Source organism: Palaemon carinicauda, chromosome 19 (assembly GCF_036898095.1).
Source record: "Palaemon carinicauda isolate YSFRI2023 chromosome 19, ASM3689809v2, whole genome shotgun sequence".
Lineage (NCBI taxonomy): Eukaryota > Metazoa > Arthropoda > Malacostraca > Decapoda > Palaemonidae > Palaemon > Palaemon carinicauda.
Genome location: NC_090743.1, coordinates 8,499,566 through 8,518,804, shown reverse-complemented (window position 1 = coordinate 8,518,804; position 19,239 = coordinate 8,499,566). Strand labels below are relative to the sequence as shown.

The window sequence follows — 19,239 nt, the reverse complement described above, 5'->3', positions numbered from 1 at the left end:
CCCACAAAAAAAAATTCCCTGTAGATTACACTAGAACTTATCAAACTGGGGGAAGAAGATGCCGGCGGGACGTAGACTTGATGACATGGACGAGAAAGGCAACAAAACCATTTGAAAAGAATGGATTCAGAAAAATTGAAACGTAGAAAGGTAAGAAGATTAAAAAGCAGGACAGGATGGTTATAAAATATGGACAAAACGAAGAGCAAATATAGAGAACAGATAATGTGAATATTTCATGCAGGTTATCTTTAAACAAAAATTGAAGTAACAGTTCATTTCAGTATTCACTGAATTTGACAAAAATTAATTTGCAACTGAGAAATAGTGATTGCTTAATTTCTCAACCAGAAAAAAAAATCTTTAAATATTCAATTCAAACTATAATTTTTTTAATGAAAAATGAACAATACACTATAATGACTATAATGGTCAGCCCCCCTCGTTTTGGATCGGAGGGGGGCTGAGTTAGTAAAGAAGGCCCTTCCCCCTTATCCAGAGGAGTTAATGGCAATTTTATATACAAACTTACATACTTTTAATTTCTGACCATGCTTAAAAGAACCCTTCTATTGGAGGCCCAAGGTGCATTTTCAAACAGCGCACCCCCCCCCCCCCAAACACCTGGTCCGCTTAGTTATGCCAATGTTCTGGAATGTTGAGGATCTTAGAGGAAAGAGCTTTCTAAAATACCATTAAGGGGAAAACTTAGGAGGTTACGCCACTGTTCTGGAATGTTGAGGCTTTTAGAGGAAAGACATTTCTAATATACCATTAAAGGGAAAATTTAGGAGCTTACGCCACTGTTCTGGAATGTTGAGGATTTTAGAGGAAAGAGAATTCTAAAATACCATTAAAGGGAAAATTTAGGAGCTTACGCCACTGTTCTGGAATGTTGAGGCTTTTAGAGGAAAGAGATTTCTAAAATACCATTAAGGGGAAACCTTAGGAGATTACGCCACTGTTCTGGAATGTTGAGGATTTTAGAGGAAAGAGAATTCTAAAATACCATTAAGGGGAAAACTTAGGAAATTACGCCATTGTTCTGGAATGTTGAGGCTTCTAGAGGAAAGAGAATTCTAAAATACCATTAAGGGGAAAACTTAGGAGATTGCGCCACTGTTCTGGAATGTTGAGGCTTTTAGAGGAAAGAGAATTTTAAAATACCATTAAGGGGAAAACTTAGGAGATTACGTCACTGTTCTGGAATGTTGAGGCTTCTAGAGGAAAGAGATTTCTAAAATACCATTAAGGGGAAACCTTAGGAGATTACGCCACTGTTCTGGAATGTTGAGGATTTTAGAGGAAAGAGAATTCTAAAATACCATTAAGGGGAAACCTTGGGAGATTACGCCACTGTTCTGGAATGTTGAGGATTTTAGAGGAAAGAGAATTCTAAAATACCATTAAGGGGAAACCTTGGGAGATTACGCCACTGTTCTGGAATGTTGAGGATTTTAGAGGAAAGAGAATTCTAAAATACCATTAAGGGGAAAACTTAGGAGATTGCGCCACTGTTCTGGAATGTTGAGGATTTTAGAGGAAAGAGAATTTAAAATACCATTAAGGGGAAAACTTAGGAGATTACGTCACTGTTCTGGAATGTTGAGGATTTTAGAGGAAAGAGAATTCTAAAATACCATTAAGGGGAAACCTTAGGAGATTACGCCACTGTTCTGGAATGTTGAGGATTTTAGAGGAAAGAGAATTCTAAAATACCATTAAGGGGAAAACTTAGGAGATTACGTCACTGTTCTGGAATGTTGAGGATTTTAGAGGAAAGAGAATTCTAAAATACCATTAAGGGGAAACCTTAGGAGATTACGTCACTGTTCTGGAATGTTGAGGCTTCTAGAGGAAAGAGAATTCTAAAATACCATTAAGGGGAAAACTTAGGAGATTGCGCCACTGTTCTGGAATGTTGAGGCTTTTGGAGGAGAGAGATTTCTAAAATACCATTAAAGGGAAAATTTAGGAGATTGCGCCACTGTTCTGGAATGTTGAGGCTTTTAGAGGAGAGAGATTTCTAAAATACCATTAAAGGGAAAACTTAGGAGATTGCGCCACTGTTCTGGAATGTTGAGGCTTTTAGAGGAGAGAGATTTCTAAAATACCATTAAAGGGAAAACTTAGGAGATTGCGCCACTGTTCTGGAATGTTGAGGCTTCTAGAGGAAAGAGAATTCTAAAATACCATTAAAGGGAAAACTTAGGAGATTGCGCCACTGTTCTGGAATGTTGAGGCTTTTAGAGGAGAGAGATTTCTAAAATACCATTAAAGGGAAAATTTAGGAGATTGCGCCACTGTTCTGGAATGTTGAGGCTTTTAGAGGAGAGAGATTTCTAAAATACCATTAAAGGGAAAATTTAGGAGCTTACGCCACTGTTCTGGACTGTTGAGGATTTTAGAGGAAAGAGAATTCTAAAATACCATTAAGGGGAAAACTTAGGAGATTGCGCCACTGTTCTGGAATGTTGAGGCTTTTAGAGGAAAGAGAATTTTAAAATACCATTAAGGGGAAAACTTAGGAGATTACGTCACTGTTCTGGAATGTTGAGGCTTCTAGAGGAAAGAGATTTCTAAAATACCATTAAGGGGAAACCTTAGGAGATTACGCCACTGTTCTGGAATGTTGAGGATTTTAGAGGAAAGAGAATTCTAAAATACCATTAAGGGGAAACCTTGGGAGATTACGCCACTGTTCTGGAATGTTGAGGATTTTAGAGGAAAGAGAATTCTAAAATACCATTAAGGGGAAACCTTGGGAGATTACGCCACTGTTCTGGAATGTTGAGGATTTTAGAGGAAAGAGAATTCTAAAATACCATTAAGGGGAAAACTTAGGAGATTGCGCCACTGTTCTGGAATGTTGAGGATTTTAGAGGAAAGAGAATTTAAAATACCATTAAGGGGAAAACTTAGGAGATTACGTCACTGTTCTGGAATGTTGAGGATTTTAGAGGAAAGAGAATTCTAAAATACCATTAAGGGGAAACCTTAGGAGATTACGCCACTGTTCTGGAATGTTGAGGATTTTAGAGGAAAGAGAATTCTAAAATACCATTAAGGGGAAAACTTAGGAGATTACGTCACTGTTCTGGAATGTTGAGGATTTTAGAGGAAAGAGAATTCTAAAATACCATTAAGGGGAAACCTTAGGAGATTACGTCACTGTTCTGGAATGTTGAGGCTTCTAGAGGAAAGAGAATTCTAAAATACCATTAAGGGGAAAACTTAGGAGATTGCGCCACTGTTCTGGAATGTTGAGGCTTTTAGAGGAGAGAGATTTCTAAAATACCATTAAAGGGAAAATTTAGGAGATTGCGCCACTGTTCTGGAATGTTGAGGCTTTTAGAGGAGAGAGATTTCTAAAATACCATTAAAGGGAAAACTTAGGAGATTGCGCCACTGTTCTGGAATGTTGAGGCTTTTAGAGGAGAGAGATTTCTAAAATACCATTAAAGGGAAAACTTAGGAGATTGCGCCACTGTTCTGGAATGTTGAGGCTTCTAGAGGAAAGAGAATTCTAAAATACCATTAAAGGGAAAACTTAGGAGATTGCGCCACTGTTCTGGAATGTTGAGGCTTTTAGAGGAAAGAGAATTCTAAAATACCATTAAAGGGAAAATTTAGGAGATTGCGCCACTGTTCTGGAATGTTGAGGCTTTTAGAGGAGAGAGATTTCTAAAATACCATTAAAGGGAAAATTTAGGAGCTTACGCCACTGTTCTGGAATGTTGAGGCTTTTAGAGGAGAGAGATTTCTAAAATACCATTAAAGGGAAAATTTAGGAGCTTACGCCACTGTTCTGGAATGTTGAGGCTTTTAGGGGAGAGAGATTTCTAAAATAGGCCTACCATTAAAGGGAAAACTTAGGAGATTGCGCCACTGTTCTGGAATGTTGAGGCTTTTAGAGGAGAGAGATTTCTAAAATACCATTAAAGGGAAAACTTAGGAGATTGCGCCACTGTTCTGGAATGTTGAGGCTTTTAGAGGAGAGAGATTTCTAAAATACCATTAAAGGGAAAATTTAGGAGCTTACGCCACTGTTCTGGAATGTTGAGGCTTTTAGAGGAGAGAGATTTCTAAAATACCATTAAATGGAAAATTTAGGAGATTGCGCCACTGTTCTGGAATGTTGAGGCTTTTAGAGGAGAGAGATTTCTAAAATACCATTAAAGGGAAAATTTAGGAGCTTACGCCACTGTTCTGGAATGTTGAGGCTTTTAGGGGAGAGAGATTTCTAAAATACCATTAAAGGGAAAACTTAGGAGATTGCGCCACTGTTCTGGAATGTTGAGGCTTTTAGAGGAGAGAGATTTCTAAAATACCATTAAAGGGAAAATTTAGGAGATTGCGCCACTGTTCTGGAATGTTGAGGCTTTTAGAGGAGAGAGATTTCTAAAATACCATTAAATGGAAAATTTAGGAGATTGCGCCACTGTTCTGGAATGTTGAGGCTTTTAGAGGAGAGAGATTTAAAAAATACCATTAAAGGGAAAATTTAGGAGCTTACGCCACTGTTCTGGAATGTTGAGGCTTTTAGAGGAGAGAGATTTCTAAAATACCATTAAAGGGAAAATTTAGGAGATTGCGCCACTGTTCTGGAATGTTGAGGCTTTTAGAGGAGAGAGATTTCTAAAATACCATTAAAGGGAAAATTTAGGAGATTGCGCCACTGTTCTGGAATGTTGAGGCTTTTAGAGGAGAGAGATTTCTAAAATACCATTAAAGGGAAAATTTAGGAGATTGCGCCACTGTTCTGGAATGTTGAGGCTTTTAGAGGAGAGAGATTTCAAAAATACCATTAAAGGGAAAATTTAGGAGATTGCGCCACTGTTCTGGAATGTTGAGGCTTTTAGAGGAGAGAGATTTCTAAAATACCATTAAAGGGAAAATTTAGGAGATTGCGCCACTGTTCTGGAATGTTGAGGCTTTTAGAGGAGAGAGATTTCAAAAATACCATTAAAGGGAAAATTTAGGAGATTGCGCCACTGTTCTGGAATGTTGAGGCTTTTAGAGGAGAGAGATTTCAAAAATACCATTAAAGGGAAAATTTAGGAGCTTACGCCACTGTTCTGGAATGTTGAGGCTTTTAGAGGAGAGAGATTTCTAAAAAACCATTAAAGGGAAAATTTAGGAGATTGCGCCACTGTTCTGGAATGTTGAGGCTTTTAGAGGAGAGAGATTTCTAAAAAACCATTAAAGGGAAAATTTAGGAGATTGCGCCACTGTTCTGGAATGTTGAGGCTTTTAGAGGAGAGAGATTTCTAAAATACCATTAAAGGGAAAATTTAGGAGATTGCGCCACTGTTCTGGAATGTTGAGGCTTTTAGAGGAGAGAGATTTCTAAAATACCATTAAAGGGAAAATTTAGGAGATTGCGCCACTGTTCTGGAATGTTGAGGCTTTTAGAGGAGAGAGATTTCAAAAATACCATTAAAGGGAAAATTTAGGAGATTGCGCCACTGTTCTGGAATGTTGAGGCTTTTAGAGGAGAGAGATTTCAAAAATACCATTAAAGGGAAAATTTAGGAGATTGCGCCACTGTTCTGGAATGTTGAGGCTTTTAGAGGAGAGAGATTTCAAAAATACCATTAAAGGGAAAATTTAGGAGCTTACGCCACTGTTCTGGAATGTTGAGGCTTTTAGAGGAGAGAGATTTCTAAAATACCATTAAATGGAAAATTTAGGAGATTGCGCCACTGTTCTGGAATGTTGAGGCTTTTAGAGGAGAGAGATTTCTAAAATACCATTGAAGGGAAAACTTAGGAGCTTACGCCACTGTTCTGGAATGTTGAGGCTTTTAGAGGAGAGATTTCTAAAATACCATTAAAGGGAAAATTTAGGAGATTGCGCCACTGTTCTGGAATGTTGAGGCTTTTAGAGGAGAGATTTCTAAAATACCATTAAAGGGAAAATTTAGGAGATTGCGCCACTTCTGGAATGTTGAGGCTTTTAGAGGAGAGAGATTTCTAAAATACCATTAAAGGGAAAATTTAGGAGATTGCGCCACTGTTCTGGAATGTTGAGGCTTTTAGAGGAGAGAGATTTCTAAAATACCATTAAAGGGAAAATTTAGGAGATTGCGCCACTGTTCTGGAATGTTGAGGCTTTTAGAGGAGAGAGATTTCTAAAATACCATTAAGGGGAAAACTTAGGAGATTGCGCCACTGTTCTGGAATGTTGAGGCTTTTAGAGGAAAGAGAATTCTAAAATACCATTAAGGGGAAAATTTAGGAGCTTACGCCACTGTTCTGGAATGTTGAGGCTTTTAGAGGAAAGAGAATTCTAAAATACCATTAAGGGGAAAACTTAGGAGATTACGCCACTGTTCTGGAATGTTGAGGCTTTTAGAGGAAAGAGAATTCTAAAATACCATTAAGGGGAAAACTTAGGAGATTACGCCACTGTTCTGGAATGTTGAGGCTTTTAGAGGAAAGAGAATTCTAAAATACCATTAAGGGGAAAACTTAGGAGATTGCGCCACTGTTCTGGAATGTTGAGGCTTTTAGAGGAAAGAGAATTCTAAAATACCATTAAAGGGAAAACTTAGGAGATTACGCCACTGTTCTGGAATGTTGAGGCTTTTAGAGGAAAGAGAATTCTAAAATACCATTAAAGGGAAAACTTAGGAGATTGCGCCACTGTTCTGGAATGTTGAGGATTTTAGAGGAAAGAGAATTCTAAAATACCATTAAGGGGAAAACTTAGGAGATTACGCCACTGTTCTGGAATATTGAGGCTTTTAGAGGAAAGAGAATTCTAAAATACCATTAAAGGGAAAACTTAGGAGATTGCGCCACTGTTCTGGAATGTTGAGGCTTTTAGAGGAAAGAGAATTCTAAAATACCATTAAGGGGAAAACTTAGGAGATTACGCCACTGTTCTGGAATGTTGAGGATTTTAGAGGAAAGAGAATTCTAAAATACCATTAAGGGGAAAACTTAGGAGATTGCGCCACTGTTCTGGAATGTTGAGGATTTTAGAGGAAAGAGAATTCTAAAATACCATTAAAGGGAAAACTTAGGAGATTGCGCCACTGTTCTGGAATGTTGAGGCTTTTAGAGGAAAGAGAATTCTAAAATACCATTAAGGGGAAAACTTAGGAGATTACGCCACTGTTCTGGAATGTTGAGGATTTTAGAGGAAAGAGAATTCTAAAATACCATTAAGGGGAAAACTTAGGAGATTACGCCACTGTTCTGGAATGTTGAGGATTTTAGAGGAAAGAGAATTCTAAAATACCATTAAGGGGAAAACTTAGGAGATTACGCCACTGTTCTGGAATGTTGAGGCTTTTAGAGGAAAGAGAATTCTAAAATACCATTAAGGGGAAAACTTAGGAGATTACGCCACTGTTCTGGAATGTTGAGGCTTTTAGAGGAAAGAGAATTCTAAAATACCATTAAGGGGAAAACTTAGGAGATTGCGCCACTGTTCTGGAATGTTGAGGCTTTTAGAGGAAAGAGAATTCTAAAATACCATTAAAGGGAAAACTTAGGAGATTGCGCCACTGTTCTGGAATGTTGAGGCTTTTAGAGGAAAGAGAATTCTAAAATACCATTAAAGGGAAAACTTAGGAGATTACGCCACTGTTCTGGAATGTTGAGGCTTTTAGAGGAAAGAGAATTCTAAAATACCATTAAAGGGAAAATTTAGGAGCTTATGCCACTGTTCTGGAATGTTGAGGCTTTTAGAGGAAAGAGAATTCTAAAATACCATTAAGGGGAAAACTTAGGAGATTGCGTCACTGTTCTGGAATGTTGAGGCTTTTAGAGGAAAGAGAATTCTAAAATACCATTAAAGGGAAAACTTAGGAGATTACGCCACTGTTTTGGAATGTTGGGGCTTTTAGAGGAAAGAGAATTCTAAAATACCATTAAAGGGAAAACTTAGGAGATTACGCCACTGTTTTGGAATGTTGAGGCTTTTAGAGGAAAGAGAATTCTAAAATACCATTAAGGGGAAAACTTAGGAGATTGCGCCACTGTTCTGGAATGTTGAGGCTTTTAGAGGAAAGAGAATTCTAAAATACCATTAAGGGGAAAACTTAGGAGATTGCGCCACTGTTCTGGAATGTTGAGGCTTTTAGAGGAAAGAGAATTCTAAAATACCATTAAGGGGAAAACTTAGGAGATTGCGCCACTGTTCTGGAATGTTGAGGCTTTTAGAGGAGAGAGAATTCTAAAATACCATTAAAGGGAAAACTTAGGAGATTACGCCACTGTTTTGGAATGTTGGGGCTTTTAGAGGAAAGAGATTTAAAAAATACCATTAAAGGGAAAACTTAGGAGATTACGCCACTGTTCTGGAATGTTGAGGCTTTTAGAGGAAAGAGAATTCTAAAATACCATTAAAGGGAAAACTTAGGAGATTACGCCACTGTTTTGGAATGTTGGGGCTTTTAGAGGAAAGAGATTTAAAAAATACCATTAAAGGGAAAACTTAGGAGATTACGCCACTGTTCTGGAATGTTGAGGCTTTTAGAGGAAAGAGAATTCTAAAATACCATTAAAGGGAAAACTTAGGAGATTACGCCACTGTTTTGGAATGTTGGGGCTTTTAGAGGAAAGAGATTTAAAAAATACCATTAAAGGGAAAACTTAGGAGATTACGCCACTGTTCTGGAATGTTGAGGCTTTTAGAGGAAAGAGAATTCTAAAATACCATTAAAGGGAAAACTTAGGAGATTACGCCACTGTTCTGGAATGTTGAGGCTTTTAGAGGAAAGAGAATTCTAAAATACCATTAAAGGGAAAACTTAGGAGATTACGCCACTGTTTTGGAATGTTGGGGCTTTTAGAGGAAAGAGATTTAAAAAATACCATTAAAGGGAAAACTTAGGAGATTACGCCACTGTTCTGGAATGTTGAGGCTTTTAGAGGAAAGAGAATTCTAAAATACCATTAAAGGGAAAACTTAGGAGATTACGCCACTGTTTTGGAATGTTGGGGCTTTTAGAGGAAAGAGATTTAAAAAATACCATTAAAGGGAAAACTTAGGAGATTACGCCACTGTTCTGGAATGTTGAGGCTTTTAGAGGAAAGAGAATTCTAAAATACCATTAAAGGGAAAACTTAGGAGATTACGCCACTGTTTTGGAATGTTGGGGCTTTTAGAGGAAAGAGATTTAAAAAATACCATTAAAGGGAAAACTTAGGAGATTACGCCACTGTTCTGGAATGTTGAGGCTTTTAGAGGAAAGAGAATTCTAAAATACCATTAAAGGGAAAACTTAGGAGATTACGCCACTGTTCTGGAATGTTGAGGCTTTTAGAGGAAAGAGAATTCTAAAATACCATTAAAGGGAAAACTTAGGAGATTACGCCACTGTTTTGGAATGTTGGGGCTTTTAGAGGAAAGAGATTTAAAAAATACCATTAAAGGGAAAACTTAGGAGATTATGCCACTGTTCTGGAATGTTGAGGCTTTTAGAGGAAAGAGAATTCTAAAATACCATTAAAGGGAAAACTTAGGAGATTACGCCACTGTTCTGGAATGTTGAGGCTTTTAGAGGAAAGAGAATTCTAAAATACCATTAAAGGGAAAACTTAGGAGATTACGCCACTGTTCTGGAATGTTGAGGCTTTTAGAGGAGAGAGATTTAAAAAATACCATTAAAGGGAAAACTTAGGAGATTGCGCCACTGTTCTGGAATGTTGAGGCTTTTAGAGGAGAGAGATTTAAAAAATACCATTAAAGGGAAAACTTAGGAGATTGCGCCACTGTTCTGGAATGTTGAGGCTTTTAGAGGAGAGAGATTTAAAAAATACCATTAAAGGGAAAACTTAGGAGATTGCGCCACTGTTCTGGAATGTTGAGGCTTTTAGAGGAGAGAGATTTAAAAAATACCATTAAAGGGAAAACTTAGGAGATTACGCCACTGTTCTGGAATGTTGAGGCTTTTAGAGGAAAGAGAATTCTAAAATACCATTAAAGGGAAAATTTAGGAGCTTACGCCACTGTTCTGGAATGTTGAAAATTTTAGAGGAAAGAGAATTCTAAAATACCATTAAAGGGAAAACTTAGGAGATTACGCCACTGTTCTGGAATGTTGAGGCTTTTAGAGGAAAGAGAATTCTAAAATACCATTAAAGGGAAAACTTAGGAGATTACGCCACTGTTCTGGAATGTTGAGGCTTTTAGAGGAAAGAGAATTCTAAAATACCATTAAAGGGAAAACTTAGGAGATTACGCCACTGTTCTGGAATGTTGAGGCTTTTAGAGGAAAGAGAATTCTAAAATACCATTAAAGGGAAAACTTAGGAGATTACGCCACTGTTCTGGGATGTTGAGGCTTCTAGAGGAGAGAGATTTCTAAAATACCATAAAAGGGAAAATTTAGGAGCTTACGCCACTGTTCTGGAATGTTGAAAATTTTAGAGGAAAGAGAATTCTAAAATACCATTAAGGGGAAAACTTAGGAGATTACGCCACTGTTCTGGAATGTTGAGGCTTTTAGAGGAAAGAGAATTCTAAAATACCATTAAGGGGAAAACTTAGGAGATTACGCCACTGTTCTGGAATGTTGAGGCTTTTAGAGGAAAGAGAATTCTAAAATACCATTAAAGGGAAAACTTAGGAGATTACGCCACTGTTCTGGAATGTTGAGGCTTTTAGAGGAAAGAGAATTCTAAAATACCATTAAAGGGAAAACTTAGGAGATTACGCCACTGTTCTGGAATGTTGAGGCTTCTAGAGGAGAGATTTCTAAAATACCATTAAAGGGAAAATTTAGGAGCTTACGCCACTGTTCTGGAATGTTGAAAATTTTAGAGGAAAGAGAATTCTAAAATACCATTAAGGGGAAAACTTAGGAGATTACGCCACTGTTCTGGAATGTTGAGGCTTTTAGAGGAAAGAGAATTCTAAAATACCATTAAGGGGAAAACTTAGGAGATTGCGCCACTGTTCTGGAATGTTGAGGCTTCTAGAGGAGAGAGATTTCTAAAATACCATTAAAGGGAAAATTTAGGAGCTTACGCCACTGTTCTGGAATGTTGAAAATTTTAGAGGAAAGAGAATTCTAAAATACCATTAAGGGGAAAACTTAGGAGATTACGCCACTGTTCTGGAATGTTGAGGATTTTAGAGGAAAGAGAATTCTAAAATACCATTAAGGGGAAAACTTAGGAGATTACGCCACTGTTCTGGAATGTTGAGGCTTTTAGAGGAAAGAGAATTCTAAAATACCATTAAAGGGAAAACTTAGGAGATTACGCCACTGTTCTGGAATGTTGAGGCTTTTAGAGGAAAGAGAATTCTAAAATACCATTAAAGGGAAAACTTAGGAGATTACGCCACTGTTCTGGAATGTTGAGGCTTTTAGAGGAAAGAGAATTCTAAAATACCATTAAAGGGAAAATTTAGGAGCTTATGCCACTGTTCTGGAATGTTGAGGCTTCTAGAGGAAAGAGAATTCTAAAATACCATTAAACAGAAAACTAAGGAGATTATAACGACCATTTTTATAGAATCCATGGAATTTCTACATTATAATAACCAAGAACGAAGAATAACGACAACGTAACAAATAAACAAAGATATAGTCTAAATCGAGCACCTTCCTGAGGCGAGTACAAAACTATAACAAAGACTAAATCGCTATTCTTCGTAGGTCCAAATTGGACTTGCTAGCAAATAAATACCATAGTAAAAATTAATAATAAATAATGATAATAAAATTGGTCATAAAACGTAAGTGATATAACCTAGATGACAGAGTACCAGAAGGGCAATAATAACTTGAAAATTTACTGAAGCGAACACAACCCAAATTGGCTGCCGATACCGAGGCAGGCCAATCGCTTCCAAAACTAAAATCCACAACACTGGAAACAAAACAAATGCCCGGTACTGCAATAAACTGTCAAAATAAACTATGGTACTTAATATTGGTAAAGGTGAAGTAGCAACGTCAGTCATGTTGAATTAACGACAAACACTTCGAGAAACACTGGGCAAAAAATTTTATCAACTTGCGGGCAAGTCCAAAACACAAGGATGACCTGGAGGGTGTTCGTGTAGGTGGCGGTGGCGTGGTGCAAGTGTGGTTTCTGGGGTCTTTGTTACGGCCCTTCCCTTTGATGAAGGAGTTATCTAATTGGAAGACAGCCTGTGAATAGTGGTTTTCACACGCCCCCGATGTAGACACGACACTCACGAGGTGCTCGCGCGAGGGTAGTAACCTCTGCATTCCATGCTTTTATTTTTCTCTGATATATTTGGAAGATTTATATCAGAAAAGGTAGATAGAAGGACTTTTCACCGGGCGTCACAGGTCCCTCCCCAGAAATAGATTTTTCCTTTGTCAAAATCCCTTTATTTACCTACCTAAATTCTCTTTCGTAGCACCAGCCGCGATGAGAGTTTTCATAACTTCAGTCTGACCACCTCTGGCTGCAGCAGTCACTACCCAACCTGAAGAGTATTAGAAATAGGATGAAATACAAATAAAAACAAAGCTTTGGTAAAAGTAAGAAAGCAATTATTGTTGATTGGAATAATAATTTTGATTTACTTTATTATTATTATTATTATTATCAATTGCTAAGCTACAACCCTGGTTGGAAAAGCAGGATGCTATAAGCCCAGAGGCCCCAACAGGGAATATAGCCCAGTGAGGAAAGGAAACAAGGAAACATAAAATATTCTAAGAATAGTAACATTAAAATAAATATTTCCTATATAAACTATAAATACTTTAATAAAACAAGAGGAAGAGAAATTAGATAGAATAGTGTGCCCATGTGCATACACAAGATCTAATATAACAGATACCGTTTATATTATTAGTAATAATAAGATATATTTTTGTCTTTATCACAAGAAGATCTAATGTATTTGCTAGGTTTGCTATAATGTTATTAGAGACGTAGTGATTGATATAATGCTTTTGATTTACCGATTTACTGTTATTAGTGATAATAGATAAATTTTTGTCTGCCATTAGAAGATTTAATATATCTGCTAGGTTTACTATAATGCTATTAGAGATGCAGTCTGGAACCCCACACGTTAATAGTAGTACTATTAACTGCAATGAAAAAAAATCTAATACTTTTTTACGATATGCCTCTGTAACATGGTCTTCCACTGTCTTGGGGTAGAGTTTTCCCGATTTACTGTTATTAGTGATAATAGATAAATTTTTGTCTATCATCAGAAGATTTAATATATCTGCTAGGTTTACTATAATGCTATTGGAGATGCAGTCTGGAACCCCACACGTTAATAGTAGTACTATTAACTGCAATGAAAAAAAATTCTAATACTGTTTTACGATATGCCTCTGTACCATGGTCTTCCACTGTCTTGGGGTAGAGTTCTCTTGCTTGAAGGTACACTTGGACATATTATTATATCTTATTTCTCTTCCTCTTGTTTTCTTTGAAGTTTTTATATTTGATAAATGGAACCTCTAATTCAATGTTGTTACTGGTTTTAAAATATTTTTTGATTGTCTATCACTTCTCTTGTTTATTTATTTCCTTGTTTCCTTTCCTCACTGGGCTATTTTTCCCTGTTTGACCCCTTGGGCTTATAGCATCTTGTTTGTCCAACTAGGGTTACAGCTTATCTTTTAAAAATAATAATAATAATAATAATAATAATAATAATAATACGTAATAATAATAACAGGAACAAAAAGGCTAATAGGAATAATAGAAGAATAATTGAGTACTGTAATTGTAAAAATTGCAAATAGGAACTGGAAATACTTATATCAGAACTTACCAACTGCCTCAAAAACTAAACTACTATACTTTTTGCAAAAAGAAACCAAACACACTATAAACAGAACTCTTTAACAGATAATAACTAATGGCAACGCATATTAATGTTAATTACAAAAGATTCCAGTTGTAAGAACAAAATTCAGAAACTGAATTAACTATAAGCAGTATGCATCAACTATAATAATAAACATTTCTACTGATATAAGATATGTAATCAGGAAATTAGCATATTAATAGAAACAGAAACTTTTATCTTCAATGGATAATCATTAAAAATGTACAATTTACAAATAGCAAGTGAGCATGATAATAACTGTACCTATCAAGAACAATTTATGAACATTTATACTCAAATGAGACCTACAAGAACTGAATATGATCAAGCGAGTATATCTATATAGTAAAAAGAACACAAAATTCAGGGAACTAACGATTATAAATAGGAATTAAGCATAAAATAGCTGCATTTATCAAGTACAATAAGTGAACATATCAGCAGCACTAGGAACTGCCGGAACTAAACATGATCATGAGTACTTATGTAGTACATGGAATGCATATTACAGCTGCAGTTAGAATTATAAATAGGAGCCTAACATGATAGCAGAACTTACCATGTACAATAAATACATATTTCAGCTGAAGTAAGAATTGCAAAAGGTACCTCAACATCATAATAGCAGTAATTATCATTTTCTATACTGCTGGGCAATGTGACACTTAGGTAAAATCTCTATTTGGTCATCAGCAACAGCTTTGTAGCTAGGCTTAATGTTAGTTTAAGTGTTTTTAGGCTTTGTTAGTAGGCCTACTGTTAGTTTAAGAATTGTTCAGCTTTGTAGGTAAGCATACTGTTAGCTTAAAGCTTTTTCCCATTTATAGGTAGGCCTACTGTTAGTTTAAGGGTTGTTCAGCTTTTTAGGTAGGCCTACCGTTAGTTTAAGGAGTTTTCAGCTTTGTAGGTAGGCTTACTGTTAGTTTAAGGGGTTTTCAGTTTTGTAGGTAGGCCTACTGTTAGGTTAAGGGCTGTTTAGTAAATCTTATATTAGGTTCTCAAGCCATTACGTTACATAATTTATCAAAGGAAAGATGCAAACAATAATCATCTGCATTAAGTTTGTATCCTTAAAAAAGATAACTACTTTAAAACAAGGAAAGAGTTATGGTTAAGTACAACTGTAGATTCCAGTTAACAATGGTTTAAACAGAATTGTAATATTTGTAAGAATCATGACAATCTAATACCTTATAACTAGTAGGTTTGACCCGGACATTGTATTGATATGCATATACACTTATACACGTTCATGCTCTTTCCTTTTGTATTTTGCTTGAGACAAGGTCCATTCATGGGTTAATCCGTGTTGTGTTCAGTCAATGGGTTTAATAATGAATCTGGTACTCAATTCTGTTTTTAAAATCAATCTAGCTAACAGCTGATCGGATTAATAAATATTGTCTTTCCAGCCCTTCGTGAGTAAAAAAAGAAAAGAAAACATGGACATTTGCACACTGCAGGAGCTTATAGACAGCTCATCTTCCTGCAGAGAAGTGATTTAAAACAAGTCAATCTTCTTTCATATCTATGTTTTGGTTTCAAGTTATATTAAAACTTTCCCGACCCCATTTTCTAAAGAGAAATATGTTTGATCTGCCTACAAGGTTACCCAAATCGCTAACCCAAATACAAATATGTCGAGTATCATTTGGAGGAAAAAACCTTAAGCTTAAAATTTTTCTTACTACTACTGTATATACATGCTAGTGAAAGATCATGTCCATATCAGAATGATAAATTGCTCCCAACTCTCTCTCTCTCTCTCTCTCTCTCTCTCTCTCTCTCTCTCTCTCTCTCTCTCTCTCTCTCTCTCTCTTCCTTTTTACAATTTAAAAATTCTCTCTTGTTTCCCCTCTTTCTCAATCTTTATCTAATAATTCCTATGGCAACACCAGAGACAATGTTGAAAAAAGCTTTCCTATGAGTAGGACTTATACCATTTTCTGAATGTCTAAACAAGAACAAAAGATCGACAACTAACAAAACGAGCAATCTGATTATAATTAGCACCCTTAGCAAGAATACATAAATATCTCTTATGTAGGTTTACAACTGTTCTGGGGTGGAAGATTTTCTACTAATGATCCAGTCTACCTCACAGCTCCCTAAAATTGGTATTTTGTGTCCAGAGGTGACCTGTGACCATGTAAGGCTAGAGGGACCAATCCCCTTGAATTAGGTTTAACTACTCACATTTACATGCATATGAATCTATACCTAATCTACTTTGTTACTTTATTTGTGTAATTATGGACGAGCTATTTTAGTACTTTTTTTAATAAAACTCACCTTCTCCAGCATTGACATCCGCTCCAGCATCTATTAATGCTTTCACAATTTCTAAGTGACCTTGTTCTGCAGCATTTAGTAGAGCAAATGCTGCAAATGGAGATAGTAAGAATTGACTCAAAGTTTTATATTTAAAGAAAAAAAATAAAAAATAACGTGAAAATCAATAGTATACACATGACAAATTTGAAAATTTGAATTTTTCCTATGTAAAAACCTTGACCTCTTTATAGGGAATATACTATCGGAGAAGCTGGAAACTAGCCATAAGACTTTTAACAAGGTATAACTATTCAACGATAGTTAGCAGGTAGTGCATGCAACTGGCAAAGCAAACAGCCATTGTTGGTAGTATTAACTTGCTTTCCCACATGCTGGTGTGTCAAATCGTAACTTCCCTGCTAAGGGTATGTGCTCGTTTAAGGTTTAAAGGCCGAAAATGAGTAGCAAAGGCAAGGGACAGTGCCCTATCAGCAGGACAATGCCCTACTATCTGACCATTTTATAGATCAGTGCCAAAGCCCCTCTCCACCCAAGCTAGGACCAACAATAGCCAGGCAATGGCTGCTGATCACTCAACAGATAGACCTAAAGGCTCCCCCAAATCCCCCATCCTCAGCTCACAAGGATGGTAAAGTTGCAGTGACCAAAGGAACTAACGAGTTTGAACTGAACTCGAACCCCACTTTGGCGATCTTCAAACAAGGACATTACCAACAGGCCACCACAACCCTGTTTGAGCATCATGAACACGTTTTCATGTTGTGAGCACCCCTGAGATAGCTCAATGGGGTTGCTAGTGGGAACACTGTGTGCGTGACAAAGCACAAACTAATTGCTCAAAAGAAAATGATCATTAACTAGCCCAAGCATTGTGAACGTGTTCATGCAGCTAGCAAGGCGATTACAGTTCAGACCTTTGTCAATGATAGACACTTGCCCATTTGCCTTACTGTTGGGAAAAGTGTACCTGCAGGCAAGTGAATACTTGTTTGCTATCGTTCGTAAACGTAAGATGAACTGACTCCATCGCATCAGGAATAGGATCTTCAGAGAATAACCTTGAAAGCTTATGTTCAACAAAAAATTGTGCCTTGAGGACATGACGGGGTGAGGTAGAGATCATAAGGGATCAGAGGCCAGCACCATGTGAGAGTTCTGACGACTTCTCCATTAAGTAAGGAGGGGCTGTCAGAGATTATGTCTAACAAGACTCATTGTCTCACAAGACCTGGTATTCTCCGTGGTTCAGAGGGGAGTGGCCACCGCAAGCGGTCCGAAAGCCTTCAGATCTGCGGCAATAATCTCGCAAGGGTATGTCTAACAAGACGCACAATGATGGGGTGTGGTGGCCGCATGTGGTCGGTAGGCATTCCTCTCAGCAGCAAAAAACCCAAGGGGATTGTATTGCCACGGATATACACCTCCTTGCAATTGTAAAGGCAACAGCGCATGTGCAACAGAAGTAGCTCATGCTAGAACTTCACTATGAGGGTGTTGGAGAGCAACTGTAGTTGCACCGAACTCGTCAGTGCGAGGAGCTCGCCTGCGCACATCCCTAACGATTAGTGTCTGGGTGGGTTCTCTCTCATGCAATAAAGGTGTTGCCCGCACCAGTATTTGAACCGACTCTCGTCTGAGATAGACACTGGCCCGCGAGGGTTTGTTCATTCATGAATGAGATGAACATTCATTATCACTCCCGGAGGAGGTCTGTGTAGTCGAATATGCTCCTGCATTAGGGGGCATGAGTAAGACTGGGAAAAGGTTTATCTGTGTGTTGATGCACAGCAGGAAAACTAAACTTTCCATCAAGGTACTCTATGAGCTGGTGAGTAGGGTCTTGCAAACTCACAATGGGTACTAAGGCAAGTAACCTTGGTTGTTAGCAGACCTTTGTCAGGCAGAAGAGCTCGCTCACCCACCTCGCTAGAGCTCAGTGTATGGGTGCGCAACTTTGCGCATGACATCTCTGCAAAAATAAGGTCTTTCCAAAGTACTGTACTCATGCTCATCCTATCCCCCACAAGGGATTAGTGAGTAGCATTCTGCCATCCCCTCAGAGGGGAACAAAATTGGCTGTGCTGAACTTGAAGAACAGCAGTTTCTCCCTCATAAGAGGCTGAAACCATGAGGCACAAGTCCCGAAGGGCTTGGCCTCACAAAGCTCTGTTATAGTTATAGTTATAGCTTACGACTAGTTTCTCCCCTGTAAGAGGTAGAAAACATAGGCAAAGGACCCGAAGGGCCACGCCTCCCAAAACTCTAAGCGCTTTGTTGTGTCCAAAGGTAAGCTGTTGGCAATAACCCCCTAAAAGTTAAAGCCTATGAGACTTGTTGAAGGGATAGGTACCGGTCACAAGCAGGCACTAGGCATCACCATCTGTGGCAAAGAACCCCAAAGGGAAAATGCTCACTAGACTCATTTTGTACCCTGAGGGTATTGGGGCGATGAGCAGGAACTGCAAGAAATCACCTAAGCTCCAAAGAGCAAGAGCAGGTATGAAATCCAATTCCCACTGGAGGAAAACCCAGGGAGGAAACCACTCAGGCGAAGGCAGTCTCTCCCGTGGGCGGGAAAGGTGACCAACCCCTGTTACCGCTGTCGGAAATTCTCCTCGGAAGTGGGAAGATTGCTGGACAGTGACTGATGGAGGGTAACTCTCATTCAGAGGGAAAAGTTTCCCAACACCTGTTGGAGGTTATTATCCCTCAAAAGGGGAAGTTGTCCAACACCAGGAGGTGGACCTTCGGGCAGCACTCTCTGCTTCTCGTCAATGAGCTGAGCTCAAGTTGAAGGTCGGCATCGAAAACTGCCTGTGAAACATACCCAAAGCGTTTCTGGGTTACCCTCGTACTTCAGCATTAGGCGGAATGAGGGAGAAAACCCTGGCTGGTAACTACAAAGAGTACTGGTTACAAATACTCCAATTCTTACACCAGAGCCGTAGGAACGAAGGTTCCCTTGCAAAGAGAGCTGCAGCTAAGGGCATGAGAAAACTGTTGGCCCATTACCTCCAGATTCTCAGAAAGGATAACCGTGGTTAATCCTTAAGGGGGCAGATATGCACTCCCGCTGTAGTACTCTCGAAAAACCATTCTTAGTGGGGAGACCCGAAAGCCCAAAGAAGTCAGGAGTTTACATGAGAG

General features: G+C 38.0%; 1 protein-coding gene across 2 annotated transcripts in view; it reads right to left on the bottom strand.

Moving 5' to 3' along the window:
- The window catches only part of LOC137658427 (putative ankyrin repeat protein RF_0381), a 126,493-nt gene that overhangs the window by 19,658 nt on the left and 87,596 nt on the right, over positions 1-19,239 (bottom strand). For both annotated transcript variants that reach the window (XM_068393134.1, XM_068393133.1), the window contains exons 7-8: positions 16,090-16,179; positions 12,337-12,423 (exon numbers count right to left, since the gene is read on the bottom strand). In XM_068393134.1, coding sequence (XP_068249235.1) covers positions 12,337-12,423; positions 16,090-16,179 — 177 coding nt within the window. The remainder of the gene's footprint in view (positions 1-12,336; positions 12,424-16,089; positions 16,180-19,239) is intronic.